The 16290-nt window shown below is 39.3% G+C and overlaps 2 protein-coding genes across 2 annotated transcripts; both read left to right on the top strand.

Moving 5' to 3' along the window:
* The first annotated feature begins 5624 nt into the window (after positions 1–5624).
* On the top strand, positions 5625–9105 carry LOC115806843 (verrucotoxin subunit beta-like). Its single transcript, XM_030767704.1, has 3 exons — positions 5625–5718; positions 7987–8714; positions 9064–9105. The coding sequence occupies exons 1-3, from the start codon at positions 5625–5627 to the stop codon at positions 9103–9105; spliced, it is 864 nt and encodes a 287-aa protein (XP_030623564.1).
* Positions 9106–9845: 740 nt separating this feature from the next.
* On the top strand, positions 9846–11582 carry LOC115806842 (uncharacterized). The gene has a single exon (XM_030767703.1). The coding sequence runs from the start codon at positions 9846–9848 to the stop codon at positions 11580–11582; it is 1737 nt and encodes a 578-aa protein (XP_030623563.1).
* Positions 11583–16290: the final 4708 nt, after the last annotated feature.

Genomic DNA, 16290 nt, shown 5'->3' with positions numbered 1-16290 from the left:
TTTAGATGGCCAGTTATGTGTGTTTATATGTATAAAATGTGCTTCCTCTATCAATAACAATAATCCTGTGATAAAAGCAAATAAAAAATCTAGAGGCCACAGAGAGTGCGTTGAGTATAAATCAAGCTTTATACATACATGGAAAATAGACTGATGTTGCACTGTTACGACCCTCGGTCGTTAGTTCTTGTGTTTCTGTTGTTTCGTTGTGTGGGTGTGTGTCTTGCTGCTGTTGGTTCGTTGTGTGGGTGTGTGTCTCTCTGCAGATGTGCGGCGACGGGATTGGCTCCACGAAGCACGTGGGATTCCGTAGCTTTTCCTGTAGGCTGCGGGGGAAGCTTTTAAAAAGGACCAACGGACCCGCGGAGAAGAGAGGAACATTCAGAGAGAGAGATTTTGTTGTATTGGATTAGTGGTTTATGTGTTATTTGTTAAGTGTTCCTCCTTTGTCGAAAAGTAACCGTTCGTTGATTGTGTGAGTGTTCTGTTAGTTTCTGTTGTTTAAAATCGTGTTATAAAAGTGTTCGTAGTTTTTTTGTTTGTGCGGTTAACATCTGTTCTGTTTCCGCCCTGGGAGCTGAAGGGGTGAGCTGCCATTTTTGCTAACTTTATCGTTTTCTCCTGTTTTGGTTAGATAGGGAGTTAGTGTAAGGCTTGTCTTTATTTTATCTTTTCTTTTCTGGTAGAGTAGGTAGTTTTTTTTTTTTTAATAGTTAGTTTTCGTCTTGGTTGTTATTTTGGCCTTGGCACACCCCGACGCTATTCTCCCCTCTCTTTTCTTTTATTTTTGTGTAAATAAAATTGTAAATTTCATTGGTAATCACATGGTCTCGGTCACTTTTATGTTGCGCCCCTGTACCCCGAGAGCTGGGACATAACAACACACTAAAAATTTTGAAGCAGGACGATGAAATAAACGTTGACAGTTTACTGCCCTCTCTAGGGCTCCTGGAAATTCGTTTTAATGATCAATCACTCTCATGGACTCTCATCTTATTCTTATCTTATTTTGTTCTTATCTGTGTTCTTATTCTTATCTGTGATGACCTCTTTTGCAATGATTTTTTGAATGTGGACGGGGATTTGTTCTGATCATACCCATCACATGTATTTCCCCCCCAAAAACTTTATTCTGTAAGTGTTTTGTTGACAGTCTCTTCGTGATTTGGAGAAACATGAGTAAAAATCACACAATGTGAAGTTAAAACTGTTGTGGATGCAAGTACAATAAGTAAACTCAAATGACTCAGATGAATTCTCTTACTGCTGCCCTATCACATGACAGTCAATTAGACAGGCAACTAGGTCAATAACAAATGTTCTTTGGTGCCAGGTGTATTGTACCACATGACAGACAAATCATAGTATGTATGCAGCCACAAATATATTCCTTATCTCCAAAGATAAGAAATATTACTCCTATGAGAAATAAAAGATAGGAAATGCACAGTAATTCAATATCGGTGCATACCATAGGCATGATACATGAACTTTGTAGATATTAACGGGGTCATCACGCTAACTCATTGTGGGACATTGACAATCCTTTTTAACTGAAAACAATTTTAGACGGCCAGTTATGTGTGTTTATATGTATAAAATGTGCTTCCTCCATCAATAACAATAATCCTGTGATAAAAGCAAATAAAAAATCTAGAGGCCACAGAGAGTGCGTTGAGTATAAATCAAGCTTTACATACATGTAAAATATAATGGGAATTACATTTAAATAGAAAGATGTTGCACACTAAAAATTTTGAAGCAAGATGATGAAATAAACGTTGACAGTTTACTGCCCTCTCTAGGGCTCCTGGAAATTTGTTTTAATGATCAATCACTCTCATGCACTCTCATCTTATTCTTATCTTATTTTGTTCTTATCTGTGTTCTTATTCTTATTCTTATCTGTGATGACCTCTTTTGCAATGATTTTTTGAATGTTGTGACGGATCAACTCTCCGTCACGTATGGACTGTTTGCAGGCACGAACTGTTCATATACATTCACCACACAACATGGACTGAGTTAAAGTTAAATATTTATTGATTGTTGTTATTGTGATTTTGTCGTGTGTGTGATGTCCAATGTCTTTGTTGATTGATCTGTAAATAAGAGAGAAAGAGACTAACGTTAGCGTTCTATAACATTCTATAACATTTCCGATAAAGTTGGCCTACGAATCCATTCGCATATTCCATTATCCTCCGTTTACCGTTAAAAGTGCTACGTTAGGTTATGTTGTCTATGTATAAATGTTTATTGTTTGTTAATTGTAAGAGCTTTACCTGGGTGATGCTTCCTGGAGGTGAGGTTGTGGCAGTGACGCCAAAGAAACTGACACGTCACAGCCTCAGGTATTTTAAAACAAAAGTCCCGCGAACTCCGTAGGAGGTCCGCGGGCGTCACATCCTGTTTTTAACTATAAAAGCCCTCCATTTTGTTTTAGACGGGGTGGGATGTTGTTGGTTGGTTGTGGAAGTTTATAGGAGTGTATTTCGTGAGAAGAGAATTATTGAAGAATTTATGTCTTGTTTGTTTTCCAGTGTGAATCGTGTAAATAGTGTAAATACGTTCTTGTTTTGTTTTGTTTGTTTTTTTCTTTCTTTTTTTTCCTATTTATTATTGGCACAAAAATAAATTCACTGGGTGTTCGGCACAATTCACAATCTTGACTCCTGCTGCCTCCTTGCCTAAGACGGCTCCGTCACAAATGTGGACAGGGATTTGTTCTGATCATACCCATCACATGTATTTCCCCCCCAAAAACTTTATTCTGTAAGTGTTTTGTTGACAGTCTCTTCGTGATCTGGAGAAACATGAGTAAAAAGCACACAATGTGAAGTTAAAACTGTTGTGGATGCAAGTACAGTAAGTAAACTCAAATGACTCAGATGAATTCTCTTACTGCCGCCCTATCACATGACAGTCAATTAGACAGGCAACTAGGTCAATAACAAATGTTCTTTGGTGCCAGGTGTATTGTACCACATGACAAATCATAGTATGTATGCAGCCACAAATATATTCCTTATCTCCAAAGATAAGAAATATTACTCCTATGAGAAATAAAAGATAGGAAATGCACAGTAATTCAATATCGGTGCATACCATAGGCATGATACATGAACTTTGTAGATATTAACGGGGTCATCACGCTAACTCATTGTGGGACATTGACAATCCTTTTTAACTGAAAACAATTTTAGACGGCCAGTTATGTGTGTTTATATGTATAAAATGTGCTTCCTCCATCAATAACAATAATCCTGTGATAAAAGCAAATAAAAAATCTAGAGGCCACAGAGAGTGCGTTGAGTATAAATCAAGCTTTACATACATGTAAAATATAATGGGAATTACATTTAAATAGAAAGATGTTGCACACTAAAAATTTTGAAGCAGGACGATGAAATAAACATTGACAGTTTACTGCCCTCTCTAGGGCTCCTGGAAATTTGTTTTAATGATCAATCACTCTCATGCACTCATCTTATTCTTATCTTATTTTGTTCTTATCTGTGATGACCTCTTTTGCAATGATGACTGCAATCAGTCACTCAGTCAATTTGATAGCTTCCCTTATTCTTGCTTACTGATTTGCTGCATCAGAATATAAAGACACACTTTCAGTTTCTTGTTCTTGTAAACTGTGATGGCATTAGTATGATGAAATGTTGCCCATTGTATTGCAGAGGGGTGGGGTGTGGGCTTTAGGAAGGGGGTGGAGCACTTATACTATAAGAAGCTGATTCACACAGTCTTCCTTTGGCTATTGAACAAACGACCCCTTGTTCTGAACGACAGAAAGAATGAAGAAAGTAAGCATTTACTAAGGTGACACACTAATTTTTGCATAGTGATTGCACACCTTGTTTACATGTTTATTTATTCTGCAAGTCATTGCACATTGTATTCTTAATGTTTTTTTTTTCTCAACATGAAATGATGGATCTGCCTTTGAACCAAGTATTCACATGTTTAAACAGCCATCACAAGGATAAAACTGAATGGAGAGTAAGGTAAGAATACCACAGAGAAAATGTGAAAATATCTTGAGGCATTCTTTGAAGTCCTTTGAATTTATATTAATTTTTGAATACCTTGTAAATGTAAGTGTACATTCAAAGCATGTGTTCATGTGAAATTTACTGATATGCATGAGCTAAATGGATCATATTGTGTGAAAGCCAAAGTGTTTATCAATTCTCCGATTATATTCAACCTACAGTCAGTTCAGAGGAAATTCCTGTTATTTTTTAAATGTTCTGTACCACACCCCTACTAAAACAGAGTAAATGCCTTGGTCTCCTGCCATTGCCTTTCTCTTTCTCTTTCTCTTTCTCTTTCTCTCTCTCTCTCACACACATATGCATGCACACACACACAATGTAAAAATGATTTGTAAAATTAAATAATAATGATTTGTAATGATGACTGCAATCAGTCACTCAGTTAATTTGATAGCTTCCCTTATTCTTACTTACTGATTTGCTGCATCAGAATATCAAGGCACACTTTCAGTTTCTTGTTCTTGTAAACTGTGATGGCATTAGTATGATGAAATGTTGCCCACTGTATTGCAGAGGGGTGGGGTGTAGGCTTTGGGTAGGGGGTGGGGCACTTATACTATAAAAAGCTGATTCACACAGTCTTCCTTTGGCTATTGTACAAACGACCCCTTGTTCTGAACGACAGAAAGAATGAAGAAAGTACAGTCAGCCCGCCTTATACCTGGGTAGATGGTATTCCAGCATACTACGCTGCGTGCGGGAATCTCAAATGTTCTTTATCGGGAATATCCTGGATTTTTAAAAATATTTTCGGAGCGGGGTTGGTCAAAACCGTGGATGCCAACCTTTACTATCAAAAAAAGTAAAAAAAATTACCTTTGGATTCACCATGTTAGGGTTAAAAACTCACAGACATAAGCACATTGCAATAAATATACATGCAATATGCACAATACATTCTTCTTCTTCTGATTATTATTAGCAGTAGTAGTAATAGTAGTAGTAGTAGTAGTAGTAGTAACGGGATTGTCATGCTTTTGAAATTTGACTATGTTTAAATGTAATTATGTCACTGCATGATTATTCAGGCTTAGAATCTGTTTAACAGGGGCGTTGTAGCTATTTCTCCTCCTATGCCAAGAGTACACTGTGTTACCAACAAGATTTAGACTGTAAAGATGACTGATATTTTTTCTTTACTGAAAAAGATATTTGTGTCAGAATGCTACAGTGTCTATAACTTGTACATAATTTTTCATGTGAAATGGTGATGTTATCTGTGAAATATTATATTAGTATTTTAATCAAAAGTAAATGTAGAATTTCTCCCAGGAATATATGTCATCTTGTTCATTATAGTTTGTTGGATTTGCCTTCACAGACTGAGGTAGCCACAGAGCCCTGAAACATCTGAGAGTTGTTCCTATGCAATAAAACACACCTCTACAAAAACACAGACCTCTTGATTTTTTTTTATCTGATTTACTTTCCTCAGCGTAGTCTCCAGAGGTAAAGCACTTCACTTCATTTTACAATTTAAGTAAGAATAGTAGAGATAGTGATTGGTTATAACAAATATGAATATGTTCATTCCAGGTGAATATTGTCCTCAACATGGTGGAGGAGGCTGTAATGGAGGCTGCAGCACTGGGCAGACCTTTCCAACTTGGCACACTGTATGACTGCAGAAATGACAAAATCATCCCAGGTAGGGACCTTTGTCATTAAAGCAACTCATTGTCAGAGATTCTAGAAAGATTTGATTATTGTTATATTCAAAATACTTGTCAGAGAAAATTGATTTGTATTCTTGTGAACATCCATTTCATGAAAAGATATGGGATTAGGTGTGCTTTCAGTTTCATACTATTGTAAACTGCTCAATTCGTAACAAGAGACTGGGGAGAGGACGTTGGGTGGAGACTGCACTATATCTATTCAATCAACAGAGTAACCCAGATGCAGAATACAGACTCGGGTTAGGGTTAGAGTTAGGGTATGAAAATTAAGAGTTAGTTAATTGTAGGTTTGTGAAAGGAATGAAATGGAGGAAGCAGCAAAGGCAGTGAGCACAAGGAAGCTGATGGCTATTGAAGCAGGCAGAGTGGGTGAGCGATGGCAGGCTGTGAGCGCGGCTGAAAGGGAGGCTGGCAGACGAAAGGCAGGCAGGAGGAACAGGCAGGCGATGAGGGGTGATCCTGAACATACGGAGACAAGGATTAGTTCCAACAAACACACACAAGAGAGCAATTAAAATACACAATTGAAAGTGGCCGAAGAACGAGCTCTACCACACAGGCTGAAGCAATGAAAAGGCGGTGAATGGGTGAAAAACCGAGGTAGAAATATTATTGAATTGATGAGGAGATGAACCGCAGGTGTGCAGGCCAATAAGAAATCTGGAGAGAGAGGGAGCGCCACACCCACAGACACACACACACACAACACAGAGAGACAAAAAACACCAGGTGAGCACAGGAGAGATGAGGAAGAGGGAAAAACACTAGAAACATGAAGAAATGATGAAGATACGGCCAAAACCGTGGCAATATCACCCCCAAGGATTAAGTTGTTCAAAATAACTTGGAGGTATTATCTCTGCTGTACCAAATATGAACATACTCTTCAAAACAGTCTCCTATTCCACAGAAAATAATTTTCTCTAAATATTCTTTTCAGTCCCTCTACAAAAATATATAGGATCAATAACATAAAAAACATTGAAATGATCCATCATAAGAAAAAAATAAAATAAAATATTGGAAACAGTCTGGCTAAAGAGTTGCAAGTAGATTATTGTTAAATATGCGTTGCATGATATGGAAGGCCCAAAGCTCTGCATCTTAACAGTCTCTTGCTATGGAGCCAGCCCAATATATGAAAACAAAAAGTTAATTTGTGTGTGTGTGTGTGTGTGTGTGTAGCATGAACAACTGATGAACAATTGAGTTGTGATTTCAACTGAAGCAGTTTGGTAAATGTGCTCCTGAGAATGTAGCGTAAATTAGCATAAAAGTGCAATTCATTTTGGCCATACAAGTTCCAGACATATGTTCCAAACTCTCCAAAATCTGAAATTATGACTACAGTTTTGTTCATTTGGAAGATGCCTTTAGCCAGAGTGACCAACAAGATGTGCATTGAAGTTGGTTTGGAAAATAAAATATCTCAGTTGCCTCAGAGGGGGAGAGAGTAGAATTGTTTGTAGTGATGCAGAGGACAGTGCATCTGTGGAAGGAACTGCACTTTTGTTAACATCCAAGCTGATGTTGGTCCAGTGGTTATTACACATAACGCATAAAAGTGTAGGAGTTTAAGAAGATACAGCATTTGGAATTTAATAGTTTGCTTAATTTTGATTTGCATTCAGGCTTGCACAGAAAGTTATAAAAGGTTCAGGAGTATCTGTGGAATTCTTTGACCATAATTCCTAATACTGTGCTCAGGTTATGTTTTTTCTTGTCTTTAATTATCTGTGTGTTTCGTCAGTATAAAAGAAGAATAGTAGAACACAGGGTCTATATTAAGAATCATGACTACAGACGTCCAGTCACTTCACATTTCACAGGAACATGTCAGGGTGTAGCTACACCCAGATGTATTGGAAAGTTAAAACCTGTAGCAAAATAAAATGATGCATTATGCTTGAGACTTTCAAACCAAAATGTCAAACGTTATGGAAACACTAGAATGTTCAGCTGTGGGGTATATGCACATATTAACCAGGCACATATACAAGCTGTAACAAATGCTTGGTTATTAATCTTTTGCAATTAGTTCTCTAAATTCAACATTGCTGCTCCAAGGTCACTGTTTCGCTCTTCATAATGTTTCACCAAGCAGAAGAAATGTAAATTGGGTTTTTATTACAGTCAAAACGTCTAATTAACATTCATTCTTCTCTGCATAGGAATTACATTGTGGGACCAGGACCATCTTCGGAAAAACATACACAGTTGCTCAAAAAATAACACAGAATTCCGTGTCACCACTTCAGATACTATTGATGATAAAATCTCTGCGCTGAAGGTAGATGGCTCCCTCAAAGTCAGTCTGTTGGCAGGACTAGTGAATGTAGATGGGGCAGCAAAGTATTTCAGGGACACCAAGAAATCCAACAAACAAGCTAGACTGACCCTACAGTATTGCAGTACCACAAGATATGAAGAATTAACCATGGACCACATGGCTCTTGACAAAATATCTCATCCCAACGTGTTTGAGTCTGACACAGCAACACACGTGGTCACAGCTGTGTTGTATGGGGCCGATGCATATTTTGTATTTGACAGAGAAGTGTCTTCAAATGAAAGCAAAGAGAAGATAGAGGGAGAGCTGAGCCTCACTCTTAGTAAACTGAAATTTCTAAATGTCAGCGGTGAAGCATCACTAAACATGGGGGACAGTGAAATAGAAACAGCTGAAAAATTTACGTGTACATTTCACGGAGATTTCAAACTAGCTGCAAATCCATCTTCATTCAAAGAAGCCATGCATGTTTACACCAACCTCCCAAACATGCTTGGAGAAAATGGAGAACATGCAGTTCCACTAAGAGTGTGGCTCTATCCTCTGGTCAAACTGGATTCAAGAGCTGCCAGACTTCAAAGAGACATAAGCACTCACCTCATCACAGACACAGTGAAAACAGTTGAAGCTCTGAGCATGGCTGAAATAGAATGCAATGACCTTCTGAGAGAGAAAGTAGCCAACACATTTCCTGTATTTCACAGGAAAGTTGAAGATTTGAAGCAAAAGTGTCAACAGCAAAAATTAAGTTTGACGAAGGAGTTAGGATTAATTCTCCCATCAATCCGTGGAGGTGGGAAAGAAGAAAGTATCCTTGCAGAGCTCTTGGAGAGACACGAACAGTCTCCTTTCTGTAACACTGCAATTAACCAGTGGCTATCAGAGAAAAAAAAAGAATCAAACACAGTGAAAACCTTCCTACAGCAGCTGCAGAACATGGGAGTCGGTCTGGATGAGAAATTAGATGTTTTATTATCAGACCTAAGTCTTGAGAATGTGGCCTGTTTTGCTTTTACCTCTCTAGAGCAGCCAGATGCCTTTCTGTCAAAACTGTCGAATTACTTAAAATCCAAACCAGGAATGAAGACCCCTGAGCACATCTCAGAAACTCAGTTATCAAATCTTGGGTGGCTTAACACAGATGTTAGACAAAAAATGAGATCAAAACTACAGCTGTTTAAAGTCATGAAGGAGTCAATTATAAGTGACACAACCAAATTCATCGTGACATCAAAACATGATGAGAATCATCCTGGAGCATGTATCTTGGTGTATGAAAATGGATCTGAAGAAGCAATCTGTTTTGTTCCCCCATCACAGCCCATTTGCTCATGCTCTGACCCTCCATCTTATCATGAGGCAAAACTTAAAGTTCCCCCCCCATGTAGTGCCACAGTAGAGTTTAAGCTGGAATACAGAATGCAGTCTGACAATGACTGGAGGACTTTATCTGTGCCAAAAAACCAAGAGGAAGTTACTCTGCCAGGTCTGAAGTCTAACACTGTGTATGAAATCAGATGTGTTGCTGTTGGGAAGCTGGGTTACAGTGTAAACAGTGATGTCATAACTCTAAAAACTCCCCCAAAAGTCAGTCCACCAACTAAGCTGAGAACAAGTGATGTGAAACCGTGTTCTGTGACCCTTACATGGAGTGAGCCAAGCTTCCAAGGATGTGACTTTGTGAGTGAATACATCATTGAATATAAACAGGAGAAGGACAAAGAGTGGCAACAAAAAAATACCATGAAGGAGACTTATGTATTCACTTTAGATTCTCTACAACAAAACACAACCTATGAGATCAGGATGTTCACTAAATGTGGAGATAATGTCAGTGGTCCTAGTGAAGTACTGCAGGTGGAAACGAAAGAAGTTATTTTAAAGGTGCAAGTGGAAGGTGATCCCAAAAATTATACTTTGCTAGCCTCAGGCAAACCTTCAGTCTATAAAGTCAATCTTGAGGATCAGAGTAGAAGCCAGTTTTGCCAGCATAGCTTTGGAAGGCCATCACATCTCAACATTAAGAAAAAAACAATCATGCTCCTTGGTGCCACTGGGTCAGGAAAGACAACCCTTATCAATGGAATGATCAACTACATCCTTGGGGTAAAGTGGGAGGATGAGTGCAGATTTAAACTGATAGATGAGGTGACCAATAAGACACAAGCACAGAGTCAGACCTCAGAGGTAACAGCCTATCGTATCCATCACAGGAAAGGTTTCCAGATTGATCATTCACTCACTATTATTGACACACCAGGATTTGGAGATACAAGGGGAATTAAACAGGACAAAGCCATCACCGATAGAATAAGAGAGTTCTTCTCGCACAAAGATGGCATTGCTGAGCTTGATGCTGTGTGCTTTGTAGTTCAGTCAGCATTAGCCCGACTTACACACACACAGAAATACATCTTTGAAGCAATCCTCTCCATTTTTGGAAAAGATGTTGCTGATAACATTGTTGTTCTTGTCACCTTTGCTGATGGTCAGACACCCCCAGTGCTGGAGGCCATCAAGTCTGCAGAGATCCCATGTGCTAAGAAAAATGATGGATCTCTGATGTATTTCAAATTCAACAACTCTGCATTATTTGCTCCCAACAATACAGACGGTGAGGACAATTTTGATGAAATGTTCTGGAAAATGGGTACAGTCAGCATGCAGAAATTTTTTGTACATTTAAGCTCAATGAAGACGCAGAGTCTCCAGATGACAAAGGAGGTGCTCACTGAACGCAACAAGCTTGAGGTGACAGCGGCAGGACTGCAGCCAATGATACAAGTGGGCCTAGGAAAACTTGATGAGATCAAGTCAACAGAGGCAGCATTAAAACAGCATATTGAATGTATTGAGGCAAACAAAAATTTTGAGTATGAGGTTGAAACTTTCAAGCAAGATAAAATTGACCTTGCCCGTGGTACACATGTCACTAATTGCCTGACATGCAATCATACCTGTCATTATCCCTGTGGCATTCCAAAAGACGAGGACAAAAGTGGCTGTTGGGCAATGACTAATTCTTACTGCAGAATCTGCCCTGGAAAATGCATATGGAATGTGCATCACAACGTGCCATACCGATTTGAGGTAAGCAAGGTTAAAAAAAAATGCACATATGAAAACTTGAAGAAGCAGTATGAGAACGCACTTGGAGAAAAGATGAGTAAAGAAAAAATATTCAAGCGACTTGAGACGGATTATGAGCAGGTCCAGGTTCAGGTTCATGACATGATAAATGACTTATCAACATGCCTTAAACGACTTAAAGAGATTGCACTTCGGCCTGACCCTCTGGCCACACCAGACTACATAGATCTGATGATACAATCAGAGGAGCAAGAGGCCAAACCTGGATTCCAGAAGCGCATTAAAGAGTTGACGGAAATCAGACAAAAGGCAGTCATCATGCAGAAATTGGTCAACGGAGAGATCCTCTCACCACAAGACAAGACATCTTTGGGAAAAATTAAAGAGGCCAAAGAAAAATGTACAAAATTCTCCAAAGGAGTATTCAATACCATTGCACAGTGGTTTCAATAGGACACATGACTTCGTATATCCTGGGCTGGATTGACTCCCTACTACCATAATTTTCAAAAGTGAACAGATGGATTAGTATAACTCACATTTATTTTTGACAAGCTTACAAGACATCCAACGCAGAGAGATGTATTTCAAAACTTTACTGAACATTCTTTTGGATCCATGTACGTGGTCTACAGTCCTTTCTGCTATACCACAGCACTCTGAAATTTTTATGCCTACTGCCCACTAGTGGCAAGGAAATAAATGCAGTAATGTTACTCTATAGTAACAACATGATTTACATCATCATACATATTTAAAGCAGGGCCGCCGCTATGTACGCGTGCATCACACGCTGTGCATAGGGCACCAAGTGCCGGAGAATGTACCAAAACAGCCTGGGGGCATGGGTGGGACACATCCCACCCAATATTCAAAACAGTGGTGTTTGTCCCTTGTGCCTGTAAATTTCAAATGTCCTAAAGCTTTTACAACCACAAAGCAATTACGTTTGGGGCACCCAAATCACCAGCAGTGGCTGTGATTTAAATTGTCATTAAAACATCTTGCAACATTGATTTAAAATATTTTTCAAACATGAAAAAGGTTATAAAAATTAACAGAAAAATACTAATGTGTATGTTTTATATATATATATATATATATATATAGATCTTCTGGTAATTCTGCTTTATTTTATTTTCTAAAATCAAAACATTGCAATTTCTCTGCATGATTTCTAAGTATCTCTGAGTAATGTAATTTCAACCTCATCATGGATGTTGAACTTTAACATTTCTCCAGAATTTCATGATTTTTTTTTTTCTTTTTTCAAAACATTGTGAGTGAGACATTATAGTTTTGTGTTGTATCAGTTGAATCTCATAATCTGTGTTCATTTGAGCCAAATTTGATTCATTTATTTTACTATCTCTTGTTATTCTTTCTTTCAGAGTTAAATAAACTTTCAATACTTTTGAGTCAAACTGTTTTTGTTTGACAGCATCTAAATAAATACTTGGTAAAAACAAAGTTCTTCTTCAAGCATATTTGTATACATTTCCACAAATATAAGATTACAAGCATTTGCCTGATCACTGCATTCTTGTCAGATATTGATGTCTCACTCAATGTCATAATGAAAGTAAATAAATGTTCTATATTATATCTCTGCACAGCATAAATATCCCCATATTGTTATAAAGCCTGTCCATGTATTCATTTATTCACAATCACATGTATATTTTCATTTCACATTGACTCACTATGATAGAAAAGATGGAAAGCTACTACTGCAACTTCTGTACTGTCTTACAGAAACCAGTGTTTTTAAATGACTGAGTTAAAGGTGATTTGACCCAGACTCTATCCACATTATCACAAATGCATATAACACACCATGATAGGAAACAAGGAGAAGTTGTAGTACACCATACACACATGCTTAAGTAAAAGCAGACTCCCCAGCAAGCCTCACTGCATCTGGTATTTGACAGAATTTCACAAGGAAAAAATACATATTTTTTATTTAATGACAGTTTACCAGCTACATGTCTGCTTGAGACAATAGATCTTGGAGGATATACGTACACATTCAGAAACATGATAAACAAACTTAATTAATTAAAGAAGAAGAATTTGACATCATTAAAAATAATTCATTAATAAAGTGAATTGTACTTGAATGGGTGAATGAGCCATAGTCTTTCACTCTGTTCAGCATGTCATGTCAGTTATGCCAGTTGGGCATTTTCTTGAGACATCTCATCTGATCTGTCATATCTGTCTGTGCCCAAGTCAGTGCAGACACAAACTTTCACCCTCAAGCACTGTAGTGGTTTATAGCATGGCACAAAAATAATAGCTGTGGAAATTCCATTCTGTTTTAGCTGCACAAGTTCTAATTCAGCTTTGAGATTTTCGGGATTTGCTAGGTGCCTAAAGGTTATCTCTAACCCATTTAATCCCAAATACTCCCTAGATATGTGACCAGTTGCATTGTGCTGAATTTTTCCTGTGTAGGTCTTATTGTCGGGGAGTGTACGGAGGCGACTCTCCAGCTGTCTCACTAAGGAAAGGCTCATGAGGGGAAACAGTCTGAGACTTGAGAAATCTCCTGGAGCTGATGAATTAATTTCCAATTTGAACCACTTTAAATGACTCGTCCATCCATAGATCAGGACTAGTATACAGTTCTCTGTTGATTTTTGAGGATCTAAATATTTCAGTAAATATTTCATTACGACGTATTCTTCCTATTGAAATACAGTTTTATGCATATCTCATCATATTCTGTTGTAATTAAAATGTACTTCATTGTCGTTCTGGTTTAAGCAAAATGTAAATATGATGATCATTTGTCTGAAAAAAAAACACATAAATGTGTGAATTTTTACAAATGACACAGCCTGTTTTTGGTCAGTGTTTTATCCAGTGTGACTGAATGGGTTAAATACCAATTTGATAGATTTTACTGCATTGCTTTCACATGGTTTGTATCTCATATTTTGAGTTTTAAGCTGTACATCTGGAAACTCAGTTCTTACAAGATGATTGGAAAAACAGAGCATAAAAGGGCCACTTTGTGTCATGGAGCTTTATTGTTCAGTTCAGTTGACTTAGAATCTAAGACAGCGCACTAAATAAACAGGTTAAATGTGTACAGAGTTAGTTATTTTTCCATACATTTGAGTAAAAATTATTTTGATAAATTAAAAAGAAATATTTATAGACACAATCAATTGAAACTTTGACTCCCTTATGTTAAGAATAAATATTGTAGATGAATAAAAATTTAACCAAATGTAGCACTGGGCAGAGCGGGCAAGGACCTGTGTGACAGGACTGGAGGGACCAAAAGCGGAGCAACTGACATGACTGGAGATGGCAGGACTGGTGATCATGACAAGCCTGCTAGGAATGGAGATGACTGGGCTGGTTGACACTGGTCTGGTGGCACTGAAAACAGTTGAGATGGAACCCCTGGCAGAGCAGGCAAAGACCTAGCCTGAAGGACTGGAGGAGCGACTGCCCAGGGGACAGACCTGCCCAGGGGACAGACCTGCAGGAGCTGGAGATGACCTGGACAAAAGGCCTGTAGGAGCTGAAGACACAGGCAGATGGAATGAGTTCAAGCAATTGAACTGTAGGGACTGGAGACTTAAACAACAGGACTGGTGACCTGGGCAGTACTGCTGATACTTTGGGTAGTGGGACAAAAAACTTGGGCTGAGCTGACAGTAACCCAAATGACAGGACTGGAGGCCTGGGTGGGGGAGGTGGGTGGAAGGCAGAGGCTGAAAGTCTTTCAGGAATGGGATCCGGAACGGGAGGTTTCCCAGGTGGAATGGGATCCAGAACTGGAGGCTTGATAAAGAATGATTTGGGAGGTAACCCATAAGGAACGGATACTTGGGCAGGATATGATCGAGGCAGTTAAGAGAACTCAGGAGGCAACTCAAGAGGAAGAGGCATATGAACAGAGATCAGGACAGGAACTGGAGCCAGAAGCCACTCAGGAGAGAAAGGAACTAGAGCTAGAGGCTGCTCAGGAGGGACAGAAACCAGAGCCTTGGGAGCTATAGCTTCTGCTACAGGTATGGTGGCTTGTGGAATGAGAGCCTCAGAAGATGATGCAGAGCCTGGAGCTGCAGGAACAGGTGCTCAAGTCTCTGTGGCAACTTGGACTGAAACAGGAGCCTCAGATGCCACTGATTGCACTGGGATTGGAGCCTCAGCAGTGATGGGAGCGGGGACTGGGGCTTCAGAGACATCAAGGCATCAAGAGCCAACAAAGAAGCCTCCGGGACAACAGGAGCAGACTCTGGGATTGGAACTTCAGTGGTGACAGGAGCAGGAGCAGAGACTGAAACTTCAGATGCTGCAGCAGAAACAGGGACAGGAGCCTCAGATGCAACTGTGACAGGAACAGGAGCGGAATTTGACACCACAGAGGCAATGGCAACTGGATCTGAAGCTAGTGCCAGGGCTTTTTCTGCTGGCAAAATAGCTTCAGTTATGACAGGAAAGGGGACTGCGACCCTGAGGCCAACTAGATCAGGAACTTGAGCATCAAAGGCAGCAGTAAAAGGAACGGGGACTCGCACTAGAGACTCAGAGGAACCACCACATCAACAGGAGAGGAGACAGGTGCCTCAGCAGTGACAGTAACAAAAGTGGAGCCTTACAAGCAGAGACAGGCCCCAGCCCCAAAGGCTGGTTATCTGAAGTCAGGTTTCCAACCTCTGCTTTTTGGATGCAGGGCGAGGATTTTTCCCCCAGAATAAATGGCTGGGACTACAAGAGGAACAGCAGAAACTGTGGCAAGAGTTGATACCGGCACCCTGGAAGCAACAGGAATAGACACAGGGAACTCAGAAGCAAGTGTAGCAGACACAGGAAAAGGAAGTTTTATAGGGCCAAGTGGAACTATAGCATGGTCCCCTGAGGCATTGGTTCAGCCTTGTTGAACTAACTGATCAAGACCTCAGCTCCACCACTCTCCTTAAGATCAGCTACCCATCTTCGCGCATCACCTGTAAGTCTTGGAGTAATGCCTGCTACCTTAGTGCATCTAGAGTGTCTCCCAACTGAGAGATTTTTAACAAGAACATTTACTAATATAGCTCAGAGAAACTTAGACTATCAAACTTTTGCACATAGCTACATTACATACCTACATTTGTAAAACAAAAGCAACTGGGTAGAAACTAAACAACTGAGT

The sequence above is a fragment of the Chanos chanos genome, chromosome 3 (assembly GCF_902362185.1).
Source record: "Chanos chanos chromosome 3, fChaCha1.1, whole genome shotgun sequence".
Classification (NCBI taxonomy): Eukaryota; Metazoa; Chordata; class Actinopteri; order Gonorynchiformes; family Chanidae; genus Chanos; species Chanos chanos.
The sequence above is the reverse complement of the archived record's forward strand: the minus strand, read 5'-3'. Positions and strand labels throughout refer to the sequence as shown.